We start from the raw sequence: 24786 nt of genomic DNA, 5'->3' as shown, positions 1-24786 counted from the left end.
TCATGAAGCAGCTCTACATTCAATTAAAATGTGGCATTTCAAAGTTCATGTATATTCCGCTGAATTATATTTTTATAAAGTGTATAGTCATATGCTGAAGTCATACATAAATTTAGTTTATAAATAAAAAAAATCCATTAAAAACATGGCATTCATTTTGGGGTAGACATGCATAATTATGTTGATCTTATGTGAATACTAGCTTTTACATGTGTATACAGGTATTGTAATCCTCAAAATACAATATAGATCATTTACTGTCCGTTCAAAGTTACAACAGCCCCCCCCCGCCAAAAAACCTATATACAACTCTGTTTCAAAGTTACAAATTCTACAGAACCAACCTGGTCATTCACCTTACAAATGACTGGGTGTGTGTGTGTGTGTAGAATTCTTAACCTTGCAGAGACACTGCAGCACACCCACATATCTAATCACCATGTATCCTGCCGTACCAGGTCCCCAAAAGCACTGGGCCTGCTCTGTTCCCCACCAGATTCCAAACGTTTCTCTTCCACCCTTCACAAATCCACACTTACCTTCTGAAGATTTGCAGAACTCAGGATGCTGGGAAGGAGGAGGTCACATGGGAGGATTCCTGCAGCCTCCCTTTCAGCCTGTTGTGAAGCATGAGCTGCTGTACTGTGCAAAGAAGCTGCATTGTTCTCAGCCAGATTACAAAATGCAGGCTTTTGTATCCAGCATGAGGAGGAAATGTTTATGCTTTGAGGAGTAACTCAGCAAAACAGCTTCTTTCTTTCAAAGGGGTAGAGCGTTACACTGATGTTCAGGGAGCTAAGGATTGCAACAGACAAAAAAAAAAAAAAAACACCCTGTTGCATTAGTCTAGTGTTCAGGGAGCTAAAGTATTCTAGGAATCCCTAGTTCCCTAAACAACAGCGTAACACAATGGGGCTTTTGGTCCAGCACAATCCTTAGCTTCCAAATGCCAGCATAATGCAATGGAGCTAAGGATTGCAAAATTGCGGTTGCGAATGCCAATGTAACACAATGAAGCTAAGAACTGCAATGGATCCAAAGCCCCATTGCATTACACTGGCATTCAGGAAACTTAGAAGAAATTGTGCTGATTTACACTGGCTGGGGAGGAAAGAATTGTGAGGGAAGCAAAACTAGTAAGATTTCTTCTTGATTGTGCTACATGGCCCTGCAACTGCCCAGCAAGGGATCATCCTTCTCTACTCCAACTTCCCAGACTCTGGATATCTTCAAAAGGTAAGTATGCAATAGAGATGGAGTGGGGTAGGTCCTAAGGGCTTTGGGGAACCCAGGGGGAAGAGCATGGGATATCTCAGAGGGAGGGGGAGACGTCCTTGTGCGTTTGTGCTTGGACTAGGCCTCCCATGTTTTCCCCCATCCGAGTCACCTTACAGTATGCTCTACCTAATGACCCATGCATTTGTTTAACGAATGCATTGGGGAAAGCAGGGACAGGGAGGTGGTTAAGTATGCATTTCATTTAATGTAGTTCTTGATTTCCAATATGAATAGCCAGACTCTATTACTATTGTATTTTGAGGACTACCCGTATTTCAGTTAAATGCTAATACACTTTTATGCCTGCTTTCTTAACAATATAAGAGGAATTAAAGAAATACTCAAATGATTGGACGAAAACAGATAGTTTCTGGAAAATTCTCCTTTCCTTTTGAAGTAACATTTTACAGCAGCACAAAGAATAACTTTGACTCAGAACTCACCTTAAAACTTCTTTCATTTTAGCAAATAAAATCAGATTTTTTTTCCAGGAAACGGGTTGTTCACAAATGTAATTTATTGCTAAATTATTTTTATCTACAAAAACAAGCCAACAAATAAACAAGTTAAACTACTAATTTTAATTATTATCTTTCAATTGTGTGAGAGGAATATTTTATTACATAAAATGTATGTGCCACCTCTCTGCCTGTAATAATAGCATTGGAATAAATCTCATAAATGCCTCTGAGATTTTTTGTATGATTTTCCAAAGAGTTTAAAGCATGTTTTCCACCATTGGGTAGGCAACCTTGGCTCTTTTATGACTCGTGGACTTCAACTCCCAGAATTCCTGAGCCAGCCATGCTGAGAGGAAAGAGAGAGGTTTCTAAGCTGAGCCATACTGGCTCAAGAATTCTGGGAGTTGAAGTCCACGAGTCATAAAAGAGCCAAGGTTGCCTACCCCTGAGCTAGATAATATTTGTCTTCAGGGTTGTTTCACATCATTATGTAGTATCTGCTTATTGAGAAATCTAGTTAGACAAATTGGGACTGACACATCACTGCCAGGGTTCATCAGGAAGAATGAATGAAGAGAACTGTTTTTAAATTTAATAGAGTAATATTTAAAATTAGAATCTTACATATTGGCTTCAATGCTGTATAGCAATGTAGCATTTCTTTTCCTGAATACTGTATTGGAGGAGAATATTCACCATATTCAGTTAACTATGTAAGAGACCTGAAGCAAGAACATGGTTTAGTACCAGCCTGTAATACAAGGATTTGGATCTACCTTCAGGAGTTTCCATTTCATTTCACTAACCGATTGCTATACAGGCAGGGAAGATATGTTGTGGACCCCATCAGTTAAAGAATTTCGACTGGTGGGGTCTAAGAAGAGAGCCTTTTCTGCCATTGTTCCCTGCCCTGTGGAACACCTTGCCCTGGAGACTAGAAAGGCCTCCATTTTCCTAGCCTTTTAGAAGAGCTTCAAGGCTTGGCTCTGCCAACTAGCATGGGAACAGTGGTGGGATACAGCCAGTTCACACCGGTTTGGTAGAACCGGTAGTTAAATTTTGTTGAGTTCGGAGAACCAGCTGAATCCATGCTGCTTCTGGAAGTCCGTTCTAGGCTTCGGGGGCCTGGAGGAGTCTCCCAGTCCTAAAACGGCCCACTGGAAGTGTGTGGATGTCACTTCCGGACGTCCATTCTAGGCCTGGTGGAGGCCTCCCAGGCCTAGAACGGCTCGCCGGAAGTGCATAGATGTAACTTCCAGAAGTCTATTCTAGGCCTCAGAGGCCCAGGCCTGCATCCACGCAGAGAACCTGGAGGTTCTCTGGTTTGAATCCCACCACTGCATAGGATCTATCATTCAGTCATGGGGGGGGGGGATGTTGCTGGGTTAAAGGCACTCCCTCTGCCTTTTGACATTTCAATTGTTCCATTTATCTCTGTTTCAATTCAGTTTTTAATTTTGTTTTTAACTATGGCTTTTATATGATGTTTTATTTGCAATCCATTCAGAGTTAACCAAGTGTGAGGGGTGATACAGAAATTTGATAATTAAAATAAATAAATAAATTAGCCAGTTTTGCATCATAGGGACACGGCCGAGGGATTGCGGGGCTCCACACTCCCCATGGCTGATTTTGCCCTGCCAGGGGACCCTAAATGGGTCTAAAGTCGCCCTGGAGAGGCAATAAAGGAGGAGCCTCCCCTGGATCACAGAAAGATGGTGGTTGATCCATTTGATCCAGGGGAAGCCCTCCAAATTGATAGGAGAAAGGCTAGTTGCACCTTGGTGACTAGCCCAAGCTACTGGCAGCCAAAGCCCCAAAGCACCAACTAGAACAACTGTAAACAGCATGTTTGAAACTGGGTGAGAATATTGATATTTTTTCTTCTGTTTTGCAACTAATTTCCTGGGAAAGATCTCCAAGAAGCAAAAATCCTCTGAAAGTGAGAAGGAAGGGGATCGCAGCTCTAATTTTTATGGGGAACAGAAACATATTGAAATGGAATTTAATATAAAACTATAGTCTGGATAAATCTGAAAACTGTGGAAATTGTTCTTCCCTTTGAAAGAATATTGATGAAATTACAAGAAAATATTTTTTGTTTTAAAAGTGGGAAAATGAACAGTTACTGACACCTAGTGGTGGATTAGAGCATAAAATTATAGCTGCCTTGACTCAGAAACTTGCAAGACGCCCAGAAACAGATAACAACCTGTCCCTTTGATCCTCAGTAACTCTCAGCTAAACAGAGAACAGCTGGGAACAGAGGAGAGAAAATACATTGGGCTATCTAATACAGAGTGACATCTACAATTGTTGCAAAAATTGCTGACCTTCTTGGATTATAAACACTTACTGAGTTGTGATTTTTTAGGCTCAAGAATTGTTTGCAGAGAAAGAAAAGGCTTGACTTTTGGCTACTCTCCTAAGGGAGAAGCTACTGAATTGCTCTTGGGTGGTTAAACATTTTGGACTGCAAATTTTGGTTGATTAATAATTGTAAGACCCCTGAGCAGAGAAACCATTATAAAACATTGCTCTTAGTGGTAGATTGACAATTGGAAACACATTGGACTATAAAGACCACACATAAAGATAAGAACTATACAGGAATTTGTTGTTTGGACCTTAAGATTGGTTGGCTGGATAAAACTAATATATGGGGATTGTGGTACTTGTGAAAGATTATTTGGAGGGGGGAGATAAAATGGATGTTGCGTACGTAAGTAAAAGTGGTACGAAACTATACCTAAGTTTTTTTCTGAAGCTCCCAGCCTGGAATATCGGAAATCTGCAGGAGTAATACTTCAAGACAAGGCAAATATCTTCCAGAAGGAAATGCATGCAATGCTGCAACTGTTGTTTCAAATCATGATGAGATTAAAAATAATTTTGATAACATAAATGAGCACATCTTTAACCTACGCTCACAACTAAAAATCCCTCAGAAAATGATGATAAAGAATGAACAAATAAATCAGACAATAGAATACAAATCAGAGGAAAGTGACCCAAAGATGGAGGCTACAAACAAAAGGAAGTACAACTTAGCACAGGCAAAGAAAAATCTGTAAGATTCTGTTATAATATTGGAAAAGGAAAAGGCATTTTATCTTTCAGGACTTCAAAATAAACTAGAGGATAAGAAAAAAGATCTGACAAAATGGATTATAGAGACACCAGGAGTACTACTAGAGTTTGGGAGACAAAAAATGAAAAGAGAAATCGAAGGAGAAGGAAAGTGGAAGCTCTTTAATGAATATAAAGGGGCAAAACTCCCCCTCAAAAGTATTCCATCTAATCTGTCTTCCCCAGCTCTAATTACATTTATAAAAATACACAAATAATTCTCTGGCAAACTGAATACACTGACTCAGAAAGTTGTCTGGCAAAAGAAGGCTAAAGTTAGATTCAAGAGATCAGATGATTTGACTTACCAGATGGAATACTATATAACTAAACATTTGTTTGAATATGGCTAAAAGAATAGATAGATTTTGGATATAAATGGGTTCTATAGTAAGAGGGATGTGATTTATAATAATACCTTTTTACATTATGAGAAATATAAAAATACTGGGATGGCTTATGTGAGCAGAATGTCTGGACATTTAAATGTAATTAATTTTGAGAAAATTATAATTGATAAGAATGTTTTGAATATTGAGGGGAAACTAAGCTTAAATAAGAACGTTGAAAACAGGATCTATGGTGATTTAATAAAATGACTTTTCACAAATACAATTGAAACATAAGCTGATTAGAAAAGATGTTATACACTGATGTTAAAGTTAATGTATAAACAGTAGAAAAATATTTACATTTAACTTTGTATGTGTTGAAAGTACTAAGAATTGTATTTACTCAATGTTAGCAAAAGGAAAATACTATTGGAAGAAGAGAAGATCAAGGAAATGTATCACTAGCTAGTATGTTGATTATGGAATCATAGAAATTACCTATTATTAATTGTTATTAAATATATGACCCCAGACCACACATTTACTAAGCATTAAAGATTATTATTGTAAAAAAATAATAAAAAATATTAAAAAATAAATAAATAAATTAGCATTACTTAGGTCTCTGATAAAGCACAACAAACAGACTAGTCTCACCTTGTTCTGAACAGCTCAAAGTAGATAGCCAGCTAGTCATATTTAGGATCATTTGGGGACTATTTTCCCTCTTCATAAATAACCTTTAAAACAAGAAAAGAAAAATCCTGAGTATGATCATGCAATGAAATCAGGCATGAGCCAATCCTGGCTCATAGCACAGTTTTCCAAGTAAGGGACATGCACTATGATATGCACTTTTTAAAGTCTCTGAAAAAATCCTGAAAGAACTAGAATTCATAGCCACAGGAAAAAAACACATTAAATCACAGGTGTCAAACTCGCGATGTCATGTGATGTGTCATGACGTATCGCAACTTCTTTCCCATTGCCAGCAATGGGGTGGGCACAGTTTTAGCATGACACATCCGGCCCATGGGCCGGCAGTTTGACAACCCTGCATTAAATTTACAGTCAGTCCCTTGCTCCACTTCTAACCTTTTTCAGCTGTAAAAAAATTTTTTATGGTACCATGAAAGACCCAGAAGGGATTGGTTTAAAAGCAGCTTTCTCACCTGTGCCTTTCTCATATAATGCAACACCAGTGTAATTGTATAAGAAGAGGCCTTTGGGAAAATGTTACAGTATGTATTAATTAGTTTCTCATTTTTATTTCCATGATTCCCTCCCACATACTTTTTTCTTCTTTTCCCCACTGCAGGTGGGGGAGGGAGTCCCTAACTGCAAGGACCTCTCAGGCAGTTGCAGGATTCAATACTGATTTGGAGATGTGGTTGCTTGGATGCAACCTATTTTCATGTTTGGACTTGTAAAGTTATTAAAGCCTTCTGGATTATGATTGGTGGAACATTCAAAAGGTTTTTAAAAGGAAGATTAAGTTTACTCCCCAACTGTTTCTTTTGGGAATTTTTGTGGATTTTAATGTTAAAGAAACTATTTTAATGTTGAATTTAATAACAGCAGCAAGATTACTGGTGGGTCAATATTGGAAGAAGGATACTCTGCCTTCTTTAGAAGAATGGGTATTTAAGGTTTCTAATTTAGCAGAAATGGTTAAAATTTCTGCTTATTTAAAGGACCATTCACAAGAGAGATATTTTAACGTATGGAGAAGATGGATAGAATATGTTCAGAAGAAATATGGAACTACAAAGTTTCACTTATTCTGTGAGCAATGATTTTGTTTATAAATTTATGATGTTAAAGTTTGAAGAGAGTTAAGGGTTTTTATGATTTTGTTTATTGTATAATTAGTAAACTTAAATAGATTATGTTTAATATGTTTGTATAATCTTGTATTTTGCTCTGGGAAGTCGGGGGGAAGGGGGTGGGGGTGGATGGATTGAAGTTTAAGTAGTTCAGATAAAGTAGAAATAGTTTTATTGTATATAATATTAATGTTTTAATTTTGAGAGAGGAACTGCTCGGGCATTTCCCCTGGATCGCATCAAGAGGGAGAAGAAGAAGGTGAGAAGTAAGTAGGAAGGTGGAGGTGAAGGAGGAGAGGGGGTGAGTGAAGAAAAAGAGGGAAAGAAGTAAGTTGGTTTGAGGTGGGATGTGGTTTGGGGGCAAATGGGCGGGCAAGACCGAATGTGGTGTGCATCAATTTGTTTTGTTTTTTATCTGAAGTATTTGTAAGACCGTTATGTATTGTAAAATTGAAAATAAAAAATTTTACAAGAAAAAATACTGATTTGAATGCAAAAAAAAAAAAAGGAATTTGATGGTATGGGAGCTGTCGAAGAAATATATTTCTTCTAACCCATGCCTGAGGCATTTCAGGAAGAGAAAACAGCAGCTGCCAAGAGACAGCCACTAGTGAAACCATGCCACCAAAAGCAAACAAGAAAAATGGGATAATGAAAACAAAATCAACTGCACTCATTTGGTTCAATGTTCTGTTCATTATAAAGTGGAGGCATATTTCTTCATAAATGTAATAATACAGGCCTTTTTTGCTGCCAAATTTAATTTCACCATGCATAAAAAAATCGTAGTGCTTGTGTATAAATTCACTATAAAATGATCACATTTTCCTACCTTATTTTAATTTCATATGGAAGTAATCACCATTCATTGTGGAATAATTGGACACAAATTGATATTTTTTTTAAAAGCCCTTAAATTATCTCAGTTCATCAAAACTGGGTTCATTTGTGTAACAGTCAAAAATACTGTGCACAACAGTTTTGAGCTTCCATCTCTTTTACCTTTTCCTGTTGTGAAGGGTATCAACCATATCTCTTACTGTAGTGGCACCATTAATGATATCTGGAGCCATCAGGAAGAGGTTCCATATAGAAGTTTCATTCTGCACTTGGGAGATGAGTGATAAAAATGTTCCAGCTTCCTGGACAAAAGCCATCTGATAAGAAGGATCCTTCTGTAACTAGAAAGAGAAACGAAAGAACATCTTCTAAAATATGAGTATAGGTAATCCTCGAGTTAAGACTGGTCACTTAATGACTGTTTGATGGACCTCCCCCTCCCCAGAGCTACTTATGATGTTTGTGGACTTCTGACAACTGCACAACCCTCATCACATGATCGCATTTTGGCCATTTGGCAACCAGTTCACCTTTACAGCAATTTGTACATTCCATCATCACCTGACTCCAATTTGTTACATTTTTTGACTGTCCAGTATTTATTTCCAGTTTCCAGCAAAAAATGCCAATTGGAAAAAATGACTTCTCTTGATGATCCTGGCATTCACTTATCATCCACCACATAGATCATTCTCAGGTTACATCCATTCATTCAGTGACCATTCAAAGCTATTAGAGTGCTGAACAAGGGGGACTTAAGGCCAATTCTCAAAGATGCAGCCACTGCAGCAGCCCTAGTCACGTGATTGCAACTCAAGTGCTTGGTAACTGGTTCACTGGCTACCTTCATCTTATCCCCACTCCCAGAATGAGACAGCTGTAAGTTGCCACAATTATTGCCACAATAGCTTTGTATCTGTGTTTTCCTCTCTAAGCTAAAATATCAATCACAAGGCATACAAAATAACTGATACTGTTAGCATCTATTGCGTCAGGTGACTAGGGATGTATAAGATCAGAATATGGCTTTTTGACTGTTGCAGCTTTATCCAAACACTATTTCCCCCCTCCTCATCTGCCACCACTCTACAATTGCAATACAGCAGCACTGTGCTGTGGGCCCATAGTGCTAGATTGCTCATCTATTAATACTGTAAATCCAGTGGTGGGATTGATCCGGTTCGCTCCACTTCAGCAGAACCAGTAGCTAATTTTTTTGTTGCCCAGGCCCAGAATGGACTTCTAGAAGCAACATCCAGACAAAGAACTGGTTGTTCACATATTTGAATCCCACTACTGTGTAAATCCTTTGTAGGGTATAGCAAAAGGCTTAACTAGTGAAGCAGTGAAGTTATGGGATCAAAATCCCATTTCACTCTTTGACTTATTTAAGTCAAGAATGATGGATGAGCAGAGCCCTGCAGCCAGTCCAATCCCAATTTAACTGATGCCCTGTAATTGATATGTGTTTTTTTCCCTACAAGCTGGTTACATATGAAGGAGGAAGATGGTTAAATCTGAGGAATGGATTTATCACCTTGCTTATCATTCTCTGCATAAGTACCATCAGGACAATATTGCTCAGCAGTGAGTCAGAACACAGTCAGTGGAGAATAGGAATTCACAATAAGGGCAGCAGATTTCACTCTAGCATAGTTTTCTGTTGACTTAAGAATGACTCCAGAATAACAAATGGTCCATACTAAAATATTTCTCAAGAATACAGACTTCCGGTGGATCAGCGCGGGCAATGGCGGCTACCTTGTAGCCGTCCTCCTGGGTAAGTGTATTGAATCGCTATGAACAGCGGACACCAGCTGTTCAGCGGTTCAAAATCCCCCTCCCGGGCAAGGGGGGGGAAGAGGGTTGTCTGAATAGTGGTAGAGCCTCTTACGCACCCCCAATAATTTTTGGGGGTGTGTGAAAGGAGTGCTCCCACGGAGTTCAGACTGTCTCCGCTTCCCAGCTGCTTTTGTCCCTAGGGACAAAACAAGCCGTTGCAACCACCTCTGCGATTAAAGAGACCTGGTGAGTTTTTCTTAGAAGCGGACAGAGTTGACTAGAGGATTTAGCTTTTGCTTTCTTTGACTTTACTTGGATTTTAAGTTTAAAGATTTATTTTTACGTTTATATTCCCTCTTTTTACTTTTTATTTTTTGCTGAAAGGGAAAGTAAAATGGCGATCGGCATGCTTTTCGGCGTTTTTTTTTTCCTTTTCTTTTTTCCCTTTGGGAAGGTAGAATAGCGATCGGTAGGCTTTTTGGGGTTTTTCCTTCCCTTTCTGTTTTTTTTTTCTTTTTGATGATTGGAATGGATGTTTTATTTTTCCTTTTTTTTGTTGAAAGGGAAAATAAAATGGCGATCGGCTTTTTTGGATTTTAGATGCATTATTATTTTTGTTTAACTTTTTCGTTTTGTCTTTTGTATTTTTTAAAAAAAATGGAATGGATTTTTTTTTAATTCCCTTTGATTTTATTTGGATTTTTAGCTTAAAGATTTATTTTTATTTTTATATTCCTTTTTTTATTTTTTTTCCCTTTTGTTGAAAGGGAAAGTAAAATGGTGATCGGCAAGCCTTTTGGTGTTTTCCTCTATCCTTTTCCCCTTTTTTTCTTTTTTTTAACGAGTGGAATGATTATTATTTTTGTTTAACTACTTTTCTATTTCATTATTTTTTCTCCTTCTTCCACCCTTTGTCTTTTAACTCCCTTTTTTATTATATGATTTCTTTTTGAAGGATTTTTTGATTTTTTTTGGAGTTAATCTCTTTTTTTCTTTTGTTTAATTTTTGTAACTTTTAATTTTAGAAGTATTATTATTTTTGTTTAATTTCTTTGTTTTGTTTTTTGTATTTTTTTAAAAAAAATGGAGTGGATTTTTTTTTAATTCTCCATTTCATTATTTTTTTTCTTCTTTCCCCTTTTGTTTTTTTACATGATCTCTTTTTGAAGGATTTTTTGCTTTTCTGGAGTTAATCTCTCTTTTTCTTTTTCTTAATTTTTGTAGTATTTTTTTAAGAAAGATTCTTTTTTTAAGATGGCTCCAAAGCATCCAGGGATTCCTACAGCTCCTAAAATGGTTTCTTCTCCGGTGTTATCATCAGTGCAACAATCTAAATCAATAGCTTCACCCTCTTCCTCGGTCCAGCCAATAATTGTGAAGGATTTGCAAGATATGATGGGAAATGTTATATCCCAAATTAGGGCAGAAATGAAAGAGATTTTAGAGGAAAATAATAAGATTTTGAGGCAAGATATAGTTTTGGCTTTAAAAGGAGTTGCCTCTGTTCTTGAAAAGCTGAATTCCCGTGTGGAAGAGGTAGAAGAAAAAGTGGAATTGATGGAGGGAAAATTTGAAAGCATGGAAAAAGAAATGGAAAATGAGATTCTTATGCTTCAATATGGACAAATGGAATACGCTCTAAGAATCAGAGGCTTGGGAGAATCTTTGCAAGGAGATCTGAAAGAGATGGTTGCAAAGGACTTTGCTGTGATTTTGAATAAAGAAAAAGAGGAAATACTTAGTGAAATTGAAAAATTATTTAGAATTAATTCTGTGGTGGCAGTGCAAAAGAATTTGCCAAGAGATGTGGTAATTTACTTTGGGAAAAGATCCCTGCGCAAGAAATTATACAAGCTTTTTATAAGAAGAGATTTCAAATTGCTTCACAAGATGTTATAATTCTAAAGGAGATCCCATCTAAAATTTTAAGAAGAAGAAAGGAGTTTGCTTTTTTAGCAGATGAACTTAAAAAGAGACGAATCTCGTTCAGATGGGATGTTCCGATTGGTATGGTGGTGAATTACCTGGGGATATGTTATAGACTTAATACTGTTTCTCAAGCAAAAGATTTTTATACTTCGGTCCTGGGGGTATGTTCATCGCCATCTATTAAGCTTAAAGCCTTGGAAGAAAAGAAGGTAGAATTACAGTCTGAAGAGCCTATACTTATGAAAATTGGGAAACCTCAGTTTGAGGGGCCTCAACAAGTCGAGATGGGGGAGCAGAAGATAACCTGTGTAACATATAACTGTAAAGAAAAGCAGCAACAGAAGAAGGTTAAGGAAGCCTCACAACTATTGGTTTCTGAACCTGCGGGAGAAGTAGGATTTACAAATTTTTTGGAGCAACCTTCAAGGGTAGAATTGCTGTCTGAAGAAATGAAAAATGGGAAATCTCAGTTTGAGGGGCTTCAACAAGTTGAGAGGAAGGAGCAGAGGTCAACTCGTGCAGCATATAACTGTAAAGAAAAAGACCAACAGAAGAAGGAGTTTAAGGAACCCTCACATGTATTGGCTTCTGAGTTGGCGGGAGAATCAGGATTTATAATTTCGGAGCAATCTTTAAGGGCAGATCTCAAAGCATTTCTTTCGAGCTTTATGGATAAGAGAGACTGATAAGGATGGAGATCGAATGAAAATTCTATATGGACAATTGAGACTGATAAGGACTGTGTTTCTTGTGGGTGGATGGAATTTGTTATAAAGAATGTTGGATAATAATATAAGTATGATATGAAAAGGTTCAGAGTATATTATAATGTGTTTAATGTTTGGAGTTTTTTATTATTATGATTATTATTATTTTCAAGATGGAATTTGTTATTGGTAAAGACTTAAATGCGTACAAGGGGATTTTAATGTTTTAAGTTTTAAGTAATGTTCAAATTTGTGTCTTGGAGGGAGTTTATAAAGAATGATGGATAATAATATAAGTATGATATGAAAAGGTTTAGAGTATATTACAATGTGTTTAATGATTGGGTTTTTTAAAATTATTATTATCATTATTATTAAGTATTTAGTTTAAGTATTCAAAGAGTATTTTGTTTTAATGGTATAATGAAGATTTATATGTTTTGTTTTGTTTTTTGTTCTAGGATAAAGAAAGAGGGAGAGATTAGATTTTATATTGTAGGTATAGATGTTCAAAGAAAGTAATGTTTAAATTTGTGTTCTGGAGGGAGTTTATATAGAATGATGGATAATATTATAAGTATGATATTAGAAAATGTTTAAGTATATTATAATGTGTTTAAGGATTGCAATTATTATTTTTTAGAGAAATAACCTATTTAATTTAAGGTATTTAGATTTGTTTAGGATTTATATGTGTTTTAAGTTTTTCTTTTCTTTTTTTGAAAAATGTTAATTAAGCCTGTACTCAACTCTGGGAAGGTTGGGGGAGGGTTGGGAGGTTTGGGGAGGGGGGGAAGGGTATGGGAGGGTGGGGGGGTTCGGGGAGGGGATTTGTTTTTTAAAATTTAAAAAAAATTCAATAAAAAAAAAGAAAAACAAGAATACAGAGCTTTCTCTCTTTGAATTTTTCCTCTCTGCTGAGGATCTTTTATTAATGTAAGAACCAAGAAACACATACAAGAGATGGCAGACAGTAGAACTCTTCCGATGACTACTGCACTTATACTTGTCTTCCTTACTTCCTATGAATTCCTACCCTGAAATTGAATCAGTGAACAAAATGACCCCTTCCAGCTCAATTTTAGGATTTTGACTCAGCTCATATTGATTATCTAAATCAACTGAATTTCAGGTAAGCTAATCATAGGAAAAGGAAAACTCAGATTACCTTGTTTATGTAATGTGCTAGCTAACATAGTGGACTACACCTACCCACCCCTTTTTCTCAATAACAGAGCAGATCAATATTTAAATACCCATATCCAGTGCTTTTTTTGTCAGAGAATGCACCGGAATGGAATTCCGGCACCTTTTTTCGACAGATTTTCCAAGTTTTAAAAATAACTTTTGAAAATTTAATGTTTGGTCCATATGGACTTGAATCACCCTGTCAAGCATAGCAGGTTAGTGGCAAAATCATTGCATGCAGGCTGCTTGTGTGTCGAGTCTGATTCATGAGTACCTCATCTGCGCTGCTTGTGATGGCGCTGCTTGGCTTGCGGCACAGCTCAGCTTATGATTGGTTGTGTGGTCGGGCTCTGAGTGCTTACTGCAGGTAGCGACCGTTATGTTTTGTTACACAACTGATGTGTGGGTGTGTGTACAGTGATTGACTACATGCAAAAGGTAAATAATTTCTTTATTTTAAAAATTTGTTGGTGAATTGAAAATCTTTTTTGAATTTTTAGTGTAAAATTTACTATGAACATTTGCCTTAAATACAATAAATTAAATTTATGTTAAGAACTGAATATATATATATATATATATATATATATATATATATATATATATATATATATATAAAATAATATATTAATAAAATTAATAAAAAATAAACAAGATGCGAGTTCCGGCACCTTTTTTCTTACAAAAAAAGCACTGCCCATATCTATTATCATCATATGGGCAGGCTTCTATTTTAACAACTATTTCCAATATTTTTCATTGTCTGCTTTTGTTCTTGAACTGAAAGAAGTGTCTCTTCCTGTTTTCAGACAGATAAGTGCCACTCTTTCATCCATGACTCTTTCATATTTTTTTCTTTTACAAAATAACCAGCTTCAAGGCTGTACACGCAAAGTGACCAAATAGAGAGTGAAAAAACTGTTAGATAAAAAAAAATGGATGAAGGGAGCTCTTTTCTAAGCAGTTTAAGAAAGTTATATGTAGTAAGAAGAGAAGGAATGAGAGATGGGTGGATACTTACTTTTGAAATATGAGTTCTGAGTTCTTGAAAAAATGTCTCCAGAAGAGACATGTTGTTGAAGCAGAATGGCTGATAGATGTTTATTCCAAGAGTTTCCAAAAGGAGATTTTGCAAAGATGGATTCACTGATAGAACCTCACAGACAGCAACTTTAAGATTTGCTTGAGAAGAGTTTTGTCTCTGCATCCATATAGTAAAATTGCATATAAAAATAATGAAATAAAGTTATTTTGTTCAGTTTAACTAGATAAAGGTTTTTAAAATGAGTTCATTAAATGTTTGGAAAAACATGATACATAGTCCTTGATTTACAGCAGTTCATTTACTAACTGTTCAAAGTTACAACAGCACTGGGAAAAAATGACTTATGACCGTTTTTCACATGACTGTTGCAGCATCCCCATAGTCATATGATCAAAATTCAAACACTTGGCAACTGATTCTTTATGACAGTTGCAGTATCCCAGCGACCTTCTAACAAGGAAGCCAAATTCACTTAACAGTCGTGTCACTAACTTAACATCTGCAGTAATTCACTTAACAACTGTGGCAAGAAATGTAAAATGGGGCAAAATTCACTTAACAAATGTCTCACTTTGCAACAGAAATTTTGGGCTCAATTGTAGTTATAAGTCAAGGACTGCCAGTATTTGGTATAAAGATCAGAAAATAGGCTAACAATAGGATTTTAGAAGTAATAGGAAGCCTAAAATAATTCTATTCCCGCTCTAAAATGCTCTGAGGATGGGTCTAGCTAAGTGTTTGCAGAGGACATTACTACCCAGACTGGGTTCACTGTTTCTTTCTCCAAGACAGAAAATAATTCAGTGTCCCTCCCACTCACCAGGTCTATGAATCAGGTTTTCTTCATCTCTTTTTATATAAATGAAGGAAGCTACTTACTAGAATCCATCCCACAACCCAAAAAGTCCACAGGCACTCTGTGTGCTTGTTTACATGTAGTTATGCATATTTGTCTCTGTGTGCAAGGAAAGCTCATTTGAACAAAGTAAAAATACTGTATTTAGAAGTCTCAAAAGTCTTATAATCATTACTTCTATGCATGCCTCCAATAACCATAAAATTTCATAAAATGATTAGAATGTCATCCAGTGGAAAACAGGCCACACTTTGCAACTAGGGAATTTTTCTAAAATAACAACTACTTGGCATTGGAATAGTTCCTTGCTAAAAAAAAATTAATATTTGGTTTTTTTTAAAGCAGGGGTTTATTGGATTGTGACTTCAACAGTGCTGGAAAGATACTGAAACTTAAAGAAAAGATGGAGCACTCTATATGCCACCATGAGCTTCTGTACAAAAGGCTGGATATAAATCCAATCCAATCAATCATTTCTATTATTGGAAGAGAGAGAGGTAATAAATAGCTCTACGTATGGGATGGTTGTTGCATTATCAGTAAACCAGAGGTGGTGGACTTTCCTGGTGGATGTACACAATTGATACTTCTACTGTATAGAATACTCCCTATTCAGACATCCAACATTACAGATGCTATGGCTTCCAGGTGCAGACAGCCTTTTAGAAATACACACTTTTCTCTCTTATTTTATATTTCACTTCAAAACCAGCATGAAGCCTGAAGTTTGAAGCTACTAGATTTCAGATATTTTAAGTTTAAATAAAAATAACTTTGTTTCATACTGTACTATTTGCACCACTAATATAAATTATTTTGTTTTTATTTGCTGATCAGAATTATTATTTTTGCACTATCTATATTCAGCATATATAGGAGTATATTCATAGCATAAGCAAATGAAACTTGGGTACTTTTTAAAACTAGAATGTTTATTTTATTTCCTCATAAAATATTAAAATGTATATACCTATATTAATATTAGGTAAAAAGGTGGCATTTAAGATGACCCTTTATATATAGACAATTACCTCTGCTAAAGTGAGAATCTTGTTCAGCAAGTATATTCTGTCATAGGTGGTTGATGATGAAATATTTTCAATAAAAGCTTTCAGATTGAATGTTGAATCAGGTATCTCTGTAAATGAAAGAAAATATTTTACTTCACCATTAAAATATAAAACCTGGAATGAATTATAAAGAATTATAAAGAGGAAGAACTCAAATTGATCAAGCTGACTGAACATTTGAAAAAAAAATATGAATTTTACTGTAACAAGAAGTACTTCATGGCTCTGAGAGGAAATGGAATAACTAATAGAATAACATTATAGAATATCTCCTGAGTAAATCATTGTGTATTGCTATAGACTCAAAACAAATTATTACTATACAGAATATATGTAAAGAAAACAACTAAGTTTGTTCAACAATTTTAATAAATATCATGTAATGTGTCCTCCTATGTGATAAATGTATGCAGAATGGCACAATGATTACATTATACAGTATATTATATTAAATATACTATTATATAATATTACAATTAAAAGGACTGTTTAATTCAGTATGTAAAAATGAGAAATAAAAGATTTTAAATTGACATAATTTTGAAAATTTAAATATATCGATTACAAAAGAAGTTAAATACACATTTTAATTATAATGTGGAATGAAACCAGGTGAATATATATGAAGAACAATTTACTATTAAAAAAAATAATAGAGGTTATATTGATAAAAATACTTTTAAAAAAGAATTCGATAAACTTTGAAGACAAATAACTTTCTATGAGAATTGAAATTATTTTCTTTGTAGTTTGGGGGTGTTCAGAGCCATACTTCCAATTCAGCAAGATGGTACCACCTTTAATGTAGTATTCTATCTGCTTTTCCACCCTTTCCTCTATTTCTTTTTTTCTGTTTCCTATTGTTTTTTATTTTCTCCAAACTCTATAAAGAAAGAGATGATTGTATAGAGAAATCTGAACTTAAATTTAAATTTAAACTTAAATTCCATTCCGTTAATAGAAAGTTGTTTCTTTTCTTTTTTCTAAAAGCTCAGCAGAAATAAATGAAAAAGAAATATTTCCATTTTCAGAAGGTTCCTTTGAGAGATCTCCAGTTCCCTTCTTTATTTACATATAAAAAACCATGAAGTTGTCCAACATAATATACTTTCCAGAGTACTGTTTTCAAATATCTGTATCTCTGGATTATAATATATCAGGAGAAGGAAACATGTCTTGAAATCAATCAGATTCAAATACTTAAGTTTAAGTGCTGCTTTTTTTATGTCAGATGCCTATCTTCACTTTCTTTGACACTCGGTAGCAACTGCCATAACCAGGGGGAGGGGGCATTTGGGAGGGGAAGAGTGCTGGAGGTGTGAAAGAATACTGTGGGAATTTGGGGGAGTATGGATACTAACAGGAACCAGAGGTGTCAAACCAAGCCATCTTCCTTTTTTCAAGGACGCAGGCCCTGGGAAAGGAATTTACAGTGGCGCCTGAGGCACCAGGTTCCCAAAACATCAGAACAAAGCCTGAACGTACTACTCTCGGGCAGGGGGGGGGGAGATTTTGGACATTGGGGATTGTTTTCAATATATGCTTTTCACACGGTTTTTCTTTAGAGCTTGTCAAGCTCATGCTGCACTCTAGTAAAAGTATCTTTTCTCTAACATTTCCAGAGTCAAGAGTTCTTTCATAGGGAGTAGTCTGTGGCCAGTCTGACATTATTTATTAAATTAAATGTTTCCTTTGCTTAAAAACAAGATAGATTTAGATTTTTCTTGGCTGCTTCTAAATCTATCTTGTTATTAATCAAAGAAAACATTTGATATCATGATTGCCAAATGACAGTATTAGCTCAAATCGGTTTCTTATTATAAGAGGATTTCAAACTTGACAGATATAATATGAAACCCCAATTTTGCATAATCAAAAACTTATGTTTTTGGACTGCTTATTCGGCAGTAAAGAAGATTCCTATTAGCGACTGTAAGTAATGGCATTAAAATCAGGCAACTATTTTTTTCCAAACGTATCTGTGAAAAGTGCCTTTTAATATTGACTAAAGCTAATTTTATGCAAATGAATTTGATTTAATGTTTTTAGCTGGCAAATGTTTATTTAGCATGTTTTTCTGAGATGTGAATTAAACTGTGGTTTTACAGCGGCAAAAAGTAACATTTATTTTTACACACACACACACACACACACACACACAAACCTGACTCCAAAAACTGTGAATGCTCCAACACTGGAAGTTTTTAAGAAGAGACTGAACAGCCATTTGTCTGAAATAGTATAGGGTTTCCTGTCTGAGCAGGGGGTTGAACTAGATGACCTTCAATATTATTATTATTATTAAATTTGTTTGCCACCCATCTCATCACATCACTCTGTCTCCTTGTATTTCGCTGTTGCTAAATTACCATTTATTAAATGAAGTTTTTACACATGATCCAATCCATTATTGTGCTGATATAATTATTAAAAACAACCACTCTTGTTTTATTATAGGAACTTACAAAAGTTTATCTACACAGAACTCTTCATTCATTATCATTTATTAATGATAGTAAATTAAATAACCTACCCAAAGGACTATTCCTATTTTGGAGGATATCAGCATTCCAGGATGATGGGCTGCTCTGCTCTGCCTGGTTAGCAGACCTTCTCTGTCTTCAGTTAAGAAAAGAAGCAAGAAGAAACATATATCGTACTTTGTATTTAATTTCCTACTGCTTTTATATGTAAATTGAGCATAATAATAATAATAATATAGTAATAATAATAAACTTAGTTTGTATCAGAAATGAATTTTTATTTAAATACAAACTAGATTGAAGATGATAGATAGATAGATAGATAGATAGATAGATAGATAGATAGATAGATAGATAGATAGATGGATAGGTAATGTGCCATCAAATTGATGTCCTTAGTGACCACATAGACTTCTTAAATACACACACAGAGACAGAGAACTTCATCTTAGCCAAAAGGCCAACAAGCAAACAAGCAAGCAATCTCTCTCTCTGATAAATTGAAAGTATATAAAAAAGAATAATATCTTTTCATAGTAAAATATATTCAGACACTTTTGTCTTATATTAACTATTCCAAAAGTTTGTAAATTATAACAACTTTTATAAATTTATTATTGCTTGAATAGTTTTAACATCAAACAAAATAAATTAATTCTAAAATCAAAGTTAAACCCATATTTTACAATAGAGGACATATCTTTAGGCTTTTTTCACTGTGCAAGAATTATTTTAGCAGTCTTAATAGAATTAACAAATTGCAAATGTGCATATTCTACAAAATTTTCTAATATTTCATATAAGAATAAGTTCAATGTTTACTAGTAACTGATATTCACTGAACAATTAAAATATACACATTATGAGAAAATAGGAACAAAATCTGTCTATAGGTCTGTAATATTTCCATGCTAATATTCATCAAAATCGACATTGTTATATTTAGTTTCAACTGCAATCTATCAATAACAATACAACATTCTGATTATCATGATTATGATTGTAGAAATCAATTTCTTTATTCAAAATTTAGTCAGTTTGGCAATTGTCCACATTTATTAAATTTGTTAAGTTTGAAATTTGAAAACTTGAATCCACTGAGCAGATATTCATACTTACATATTATAGTTCATCATATGAAATCTTATCAGGAACTAATATTAAATTCTCCCCAGCAACACCAAACTAAACATACTATTAGTTTTTGTATATACTTGTTTCTAATAAATCAGTTTGATATGCAAGTGTTAAGAAATGGAATAAAAAATTAAATGTTCCTATGTTGCATAGACAATAGGAGAATGTCTTAATTTCTATAGCAAGACAGTCAATGGATCTCAAGAAAAAATAATATTTTGAATTTATTGTTCTCCATTATGTTTATATAGAAAAGGATTGTCAAAAATGGCATTTTATTGGAGATGTAATAAGGATAATGCTTCTTTAAAACACACATTTTTGCAGTAACCTGTACTTAACCACATTTTGGGAGAAAGGAGTGGATTATATAAATAAGATTGTGTGACAAAAGATTGGTCCCTTGGTCATACCTATCAAATCTGCCATAATTTAAACCTCAGGATAGAAATGATCCTTGGTTCCAATTGTTGAGAAAGGTATAGTTTTATTAGAGGTCAAGTGTATTGAGGTAATGCAAAGCCCTTAACTGTCTCTCATTTTCCACCCCGGTGTAACCAACTGAGTTCAAGCAAGATATCAGTCCAAGCACAGCTTGGTATGCAGCTCCTTCCTTCTTCCAATTGGGTGACCTTGAAGCAGCATTTTGAGAAGTTACAGCACCTACTTTCGATTTCCCAAGCATTCCCCCCTTCATTCCTCCTCCTTATAGTTCATGGCAGTCTGTCACCACATTGCCGTGAAGCACAAGCAAGCTGATAGGCTTACATACACAGGATAAAATCTACAGTTAATTTAACTTAACATTAAGGAAAATAACATAAATATAGTTAGTATGATTAGTCCTTGCATTTCTTAATTTCCTCTTTCTATCAGTTTCTAATAATTTTGTGGAATAGACCCAAGATTCTGAAATCATATTGTCTTTAAAAAGAAAATGATTCTTTGCTTACAATTTATGAAACAAAACCATTTCATATTGATTTCATGTTAAATATTTGGTATTTTAGCTAATAGATAAATGAATGATATAATGGTGATTCCCTGCATACAGCAACATGGATTTCCAAAATCTCACCCAACACTTACATTCCATAATTTTGTACTGCATATTTTACATACTGTTTGTATGTAGGTTCTTTTTTGTAATAGAATGTATAAGAAAAGTCAGATGAAGTAAGATCTCATAAGGTTAATTGATTCAATCACAAAATATATTTTTCCTTGCTGCTTTAACTCATAAGTGTTCTCATACATGCCAGAGGCTACAGCAGCATATGAAAATATCAATTAGTCAAGCTCTCCCCAGTCAGTGAGTTAGACAGAACAAATCCACCTGAACATTGTCAGTGTTGATCCTTACTATGGGGAAAGGCCCCAAGAATTTAGGGCCCAATTTCTTGCTGGGCAATTTGAGGCATATCAAATATCACCCTTGAGTTGGAATAAAGAAGAACCTAAAGAATGGATGATATGCTCTATTATGGGACCTCACCCCAGCTGTAGATTATCTCAAATATCAGTTACCTACAAAATGGATTTCACCCAAAGCTCTGAATGCTTCAGGTAACATTTGAAATGTGAATATGAAAAAATATAACATTCAACATAGTATATTGCTATAAGGAAAATGAACATGTGAAGGGTTAGATGCCTGTTGGTAAAAATGATATCCAGCTCTATAACAAATGAGATGTAAACAGAGGAAGCACATCTGGGATACAGAGTGGCTAGAAGGTTCTCATTTTGGAAGTTCTGAATTCATTTTTCTGAGGTGGACCAGAGAGAAGCCTTCTTTACTGGCCCACCAATGACCATTCAAGGTCCTGAGTGGTTTCTGGCTCCCCACAGTATTCCATGCAGCCACAAAAAAAAAACCCTTGCAGAACACAGACCATGTTCAAGGCCAGAAGAGAAACAGTTCTCCATCTCCTTGCTCCTTATGCTTCCCAGAAATCAAATTCAAAAGAATCTCCAATTCAGTGGGGATAAAAGTATTTAATCTAATTTTGCAGTTTTTAAAAAAGACATGACGGGAAATAATAAGCCTTAGTAAGACCATGCTTAGAATACTGCATCCAATTTTGGTCACCATATTATAAAAAAAGATGTTGAGTCTCTGGAAAGAGTGCAGAAAAGAGCAACAAAGATGATTAGAGGGTTGGAGGCTAAAACAAATGAAGAATGGTTGCAGGAATTGGGTTTGTCTAATCAATAATAATAACAACAACAGCAACAACAATGTTGGAAGGGAGCTTGTAGGTCTTCTAGTCCAACCCCCTGCTCAGGCAAGAAACCCTATACCATTTCAGACAAATAGCTGTCCAGTCTCTTCTTAAAAGCTTCCAGTGCTGGAGCATTCACAACTTCTGGAGGCAGGTTGTTCTATTGATTAATTGTTCTAACTATCAGAAAATTTCTCCTTAGCTCTAGGTTGCTTCTCTCTTTGATTAGTTTCCATCAGTTGTTTCTTGTCCTGCCTTCAGGTGCTTTGGAGAATAGATTGACTCCCTCTTCTTTGTGGCAACCTCTGAGATATTGGAACACTGCTATCATGTCACCCCTAGTCCTTCTCATCATTAAACTAGACATACCCAATTCCAGCAACCGTTCCTTATATGTTTTAGCCTCCAGTCCCCTAATCATCTTTGTTGCTCTTCTCTGTACTCTTTCTAGAGTCTCAACATCTTTTTTTACATTGTGGTGACCAAAACTGGATGCAGTATTCTAAGTGTGGTCTTACCAAGGCATTATAAATTGGTATTAACACTTCACGTGATCTTGATTCTATCCCTCTGTTAATGCAGCCTAGCACTGTGTTAGCTTTTGGGGCAGCTGCAGCACACTGCTGACTCATATTTAAGTGATTGTCCACTAGGACTCCGAGATCCCTCTCACAGTTACCACTACTGAGCCAGGTAGCACCTATACTATATCTGTGCATTTGGTTTTTCTTGCCTAAATGTGGAACCTTACTTTTTCACAGCTGAATTTCATTTTGTTAGATAGTGCCCAATGTTCAAGTTTGTCAAGATCCTCCTGTATCTTAAGCCTATCTTCTGGAGTGTTGGCTATGCCTGCCAGCTTGGTGTCGTCTGCAAATTTGATGATTTCCCCATCTATCCCCTCATCCAAATCATTGATGAAGATGTTGAAGAGCACTAGGCCCAGAACAGAACCCTGGGGCACCCCACTACACACTTCCCTCCATGTAGATGCAGTTCCATTGAGGACCACACGCTGAGTATGTTCAGTCAGCCAGCTAAGAATCCATCTGGTGGTAATGCTGTCTAACCCACATTTTTCTATCTTATCAAGTAGTAGATTGTGGTCTATTTTATCAAATGCCTTATTAAAGTCCACGTAAATTATATCACCAGCATTCCTCTAGTCAAAGAATGCAATAAGCATGCTATAATATAGTGAAAAGAAGGACTAGGAACAGTGGTGGGATTCAAATATGTGAACAATCAGTTCTCTGTGTGGATGCTGCTTCTGGATGTCCATTCTGGGCCTGGGCAACAAAAAATTAGCTACCAGTTCTGCCGAAGTGGTGTGAACTGGCTGAATCCCACCACTGACTAGGAGTGACATGATAGTAGTCTTCCAATATTTAAGGGCTGCCACAAAGAAGAGGGGTCAACCTATTTTCCATAGCACCAGAAGTCAAGACAAGAAATGAGAATTTTCCTAGAACTAAGGAGAAACTTCCTAATGGTGACATCAATTAATCAGTGGAATGGCTTGCCTTCAGAAGTTGTGCATGCTCCATCACTGGAGGCTTTTAAGAAGAGACTAGACAGCCACTTGTCTGGACTGGTATGGGATCTCCTGCCTGAGCAGGGGGTTGGACTACAAGAACTCCAAGACCCCTATTCTGTTATTCTGAATTTCCCAATATTCCATGCCAAGGTAATGGCAGAATAAGACCCTTTTGCATCAGAGTGCACCCATACACACAACCATGTGCTCAGACAATATTATCTTTGCTATGCACATCCAACGTTATTCCATATTTCACTACTTTGGAAGAGTCCAAGTGGTCCATATTAACATTTTTAAAATCTCAACAAAGTTTTAAAGGGATAAAATCCTTAGTTGGGAATCTCCTCTGTGTTTGATCCTGCCTGGTTTCAAATTGCTCTGTGCTTTTAAGAGAATGTGGACCTCAAAAATCTTGGTCTAGATTTCTTTGACAGAGGGCACTTCTGAAAGAGCTCATGTAACTGAATGCTCCTACAGGAAGAAAATTTCTCTTAGAAAAGAGCATGTGAATCTGAGGTTAATCATCCAAGAGAGGATGATTCCCTCAGTGGGGACTAGGCCAGTGGTCTCCATGCTTCATCATTTTAATTAGCACAATCATATATAATATAGCACATGTAGGAAGCCGGAACATTTTTTACCTGTTTTTAAGTGAAATATTCAACTTGGGCAAAAGATCTTCAGGAGTATATGGTGCACTTTTGCATGTGGCATCAGAACTGCAAAGCACAGTTTGGAGAAATGGCAAGAATCCTGTGCTGGGAAGATTCCGAGGGGCCAGGTAACCTGAAAAAGATGAAATAAAAAGATACAGCCATGGGAATTAGTGAAAAAAATATTTATCTGTTTTTAAAAAAAATGGAAAGTTTTTTGGCAAAAAGAAATAAAACCATACACAAAAAGAAATGGTACAAATGAAGAACACTTTTTTTTTTTAAAGCAAAGACTCGTTCAGTGT

General features: G+C 35.6%; 1 protein-coding gene across 1 annotated transcript in view; it reads right to left on the bottom strand.

Moving 5' to 3' along the window:
- Window positions 1–24786, bottom strand: part of ABCA12 (ATP binding cassette subfamily A member 12) — a 224960-nt gene that overhangs the window by 161402 nt on the left and 38772 nt on the right. The window contains exons 3-9 of the mRNA XM_039355317.1: window positions 24470–24614; window positions 18977–19062; window positions 16405–16511; window positions 14494–14673; window positions 8029–8207; window positions 5858–5940; window positions 1722–1815 (exon numbers count right to left, since the gene is read on the bottom strand). Of these exons, the coding sequence (XP_039211251.1) occupies window positions 1722–1815; window positions 5858–5940; window positions 8029–8207; window positions 14494–14673; window positions 16405–16511; window positions 18977–19062; window positions 24470–24614 (874 nt within the window). The remainder of the gene's footprint in view (window positions 1–1721; window positions 1816–5857; window positions 5941–8028; window positions 8208–14493; window positions 14674–16404; window positions 16512–18976; window positions 19063–24469; window positions 24615–24786) is intronic.

The sequence above is a fragment of the Crotalus tigris genome, unplaced genomic scaffold (assembly GCF_016545835.1).
Source record: "Crotalus tigris isolate CLP2741 ecotype Arizona unplaced genomic scaffold, ASM1654583v1 scf7180000018674.437415, whole genome shotgun sequence".
Taxonomy (NCBI): Eukaryota; Metazoa; Chordata; class Lepidosauria; order Squamata; family Viperidae; genus Crotalus; species Crotalus tigris.
The sequence above is the reverse complement of the archived record's forward strand: the minus strand, read 5'-3'. Positions and strand labels throughout refer to the sequence as shown.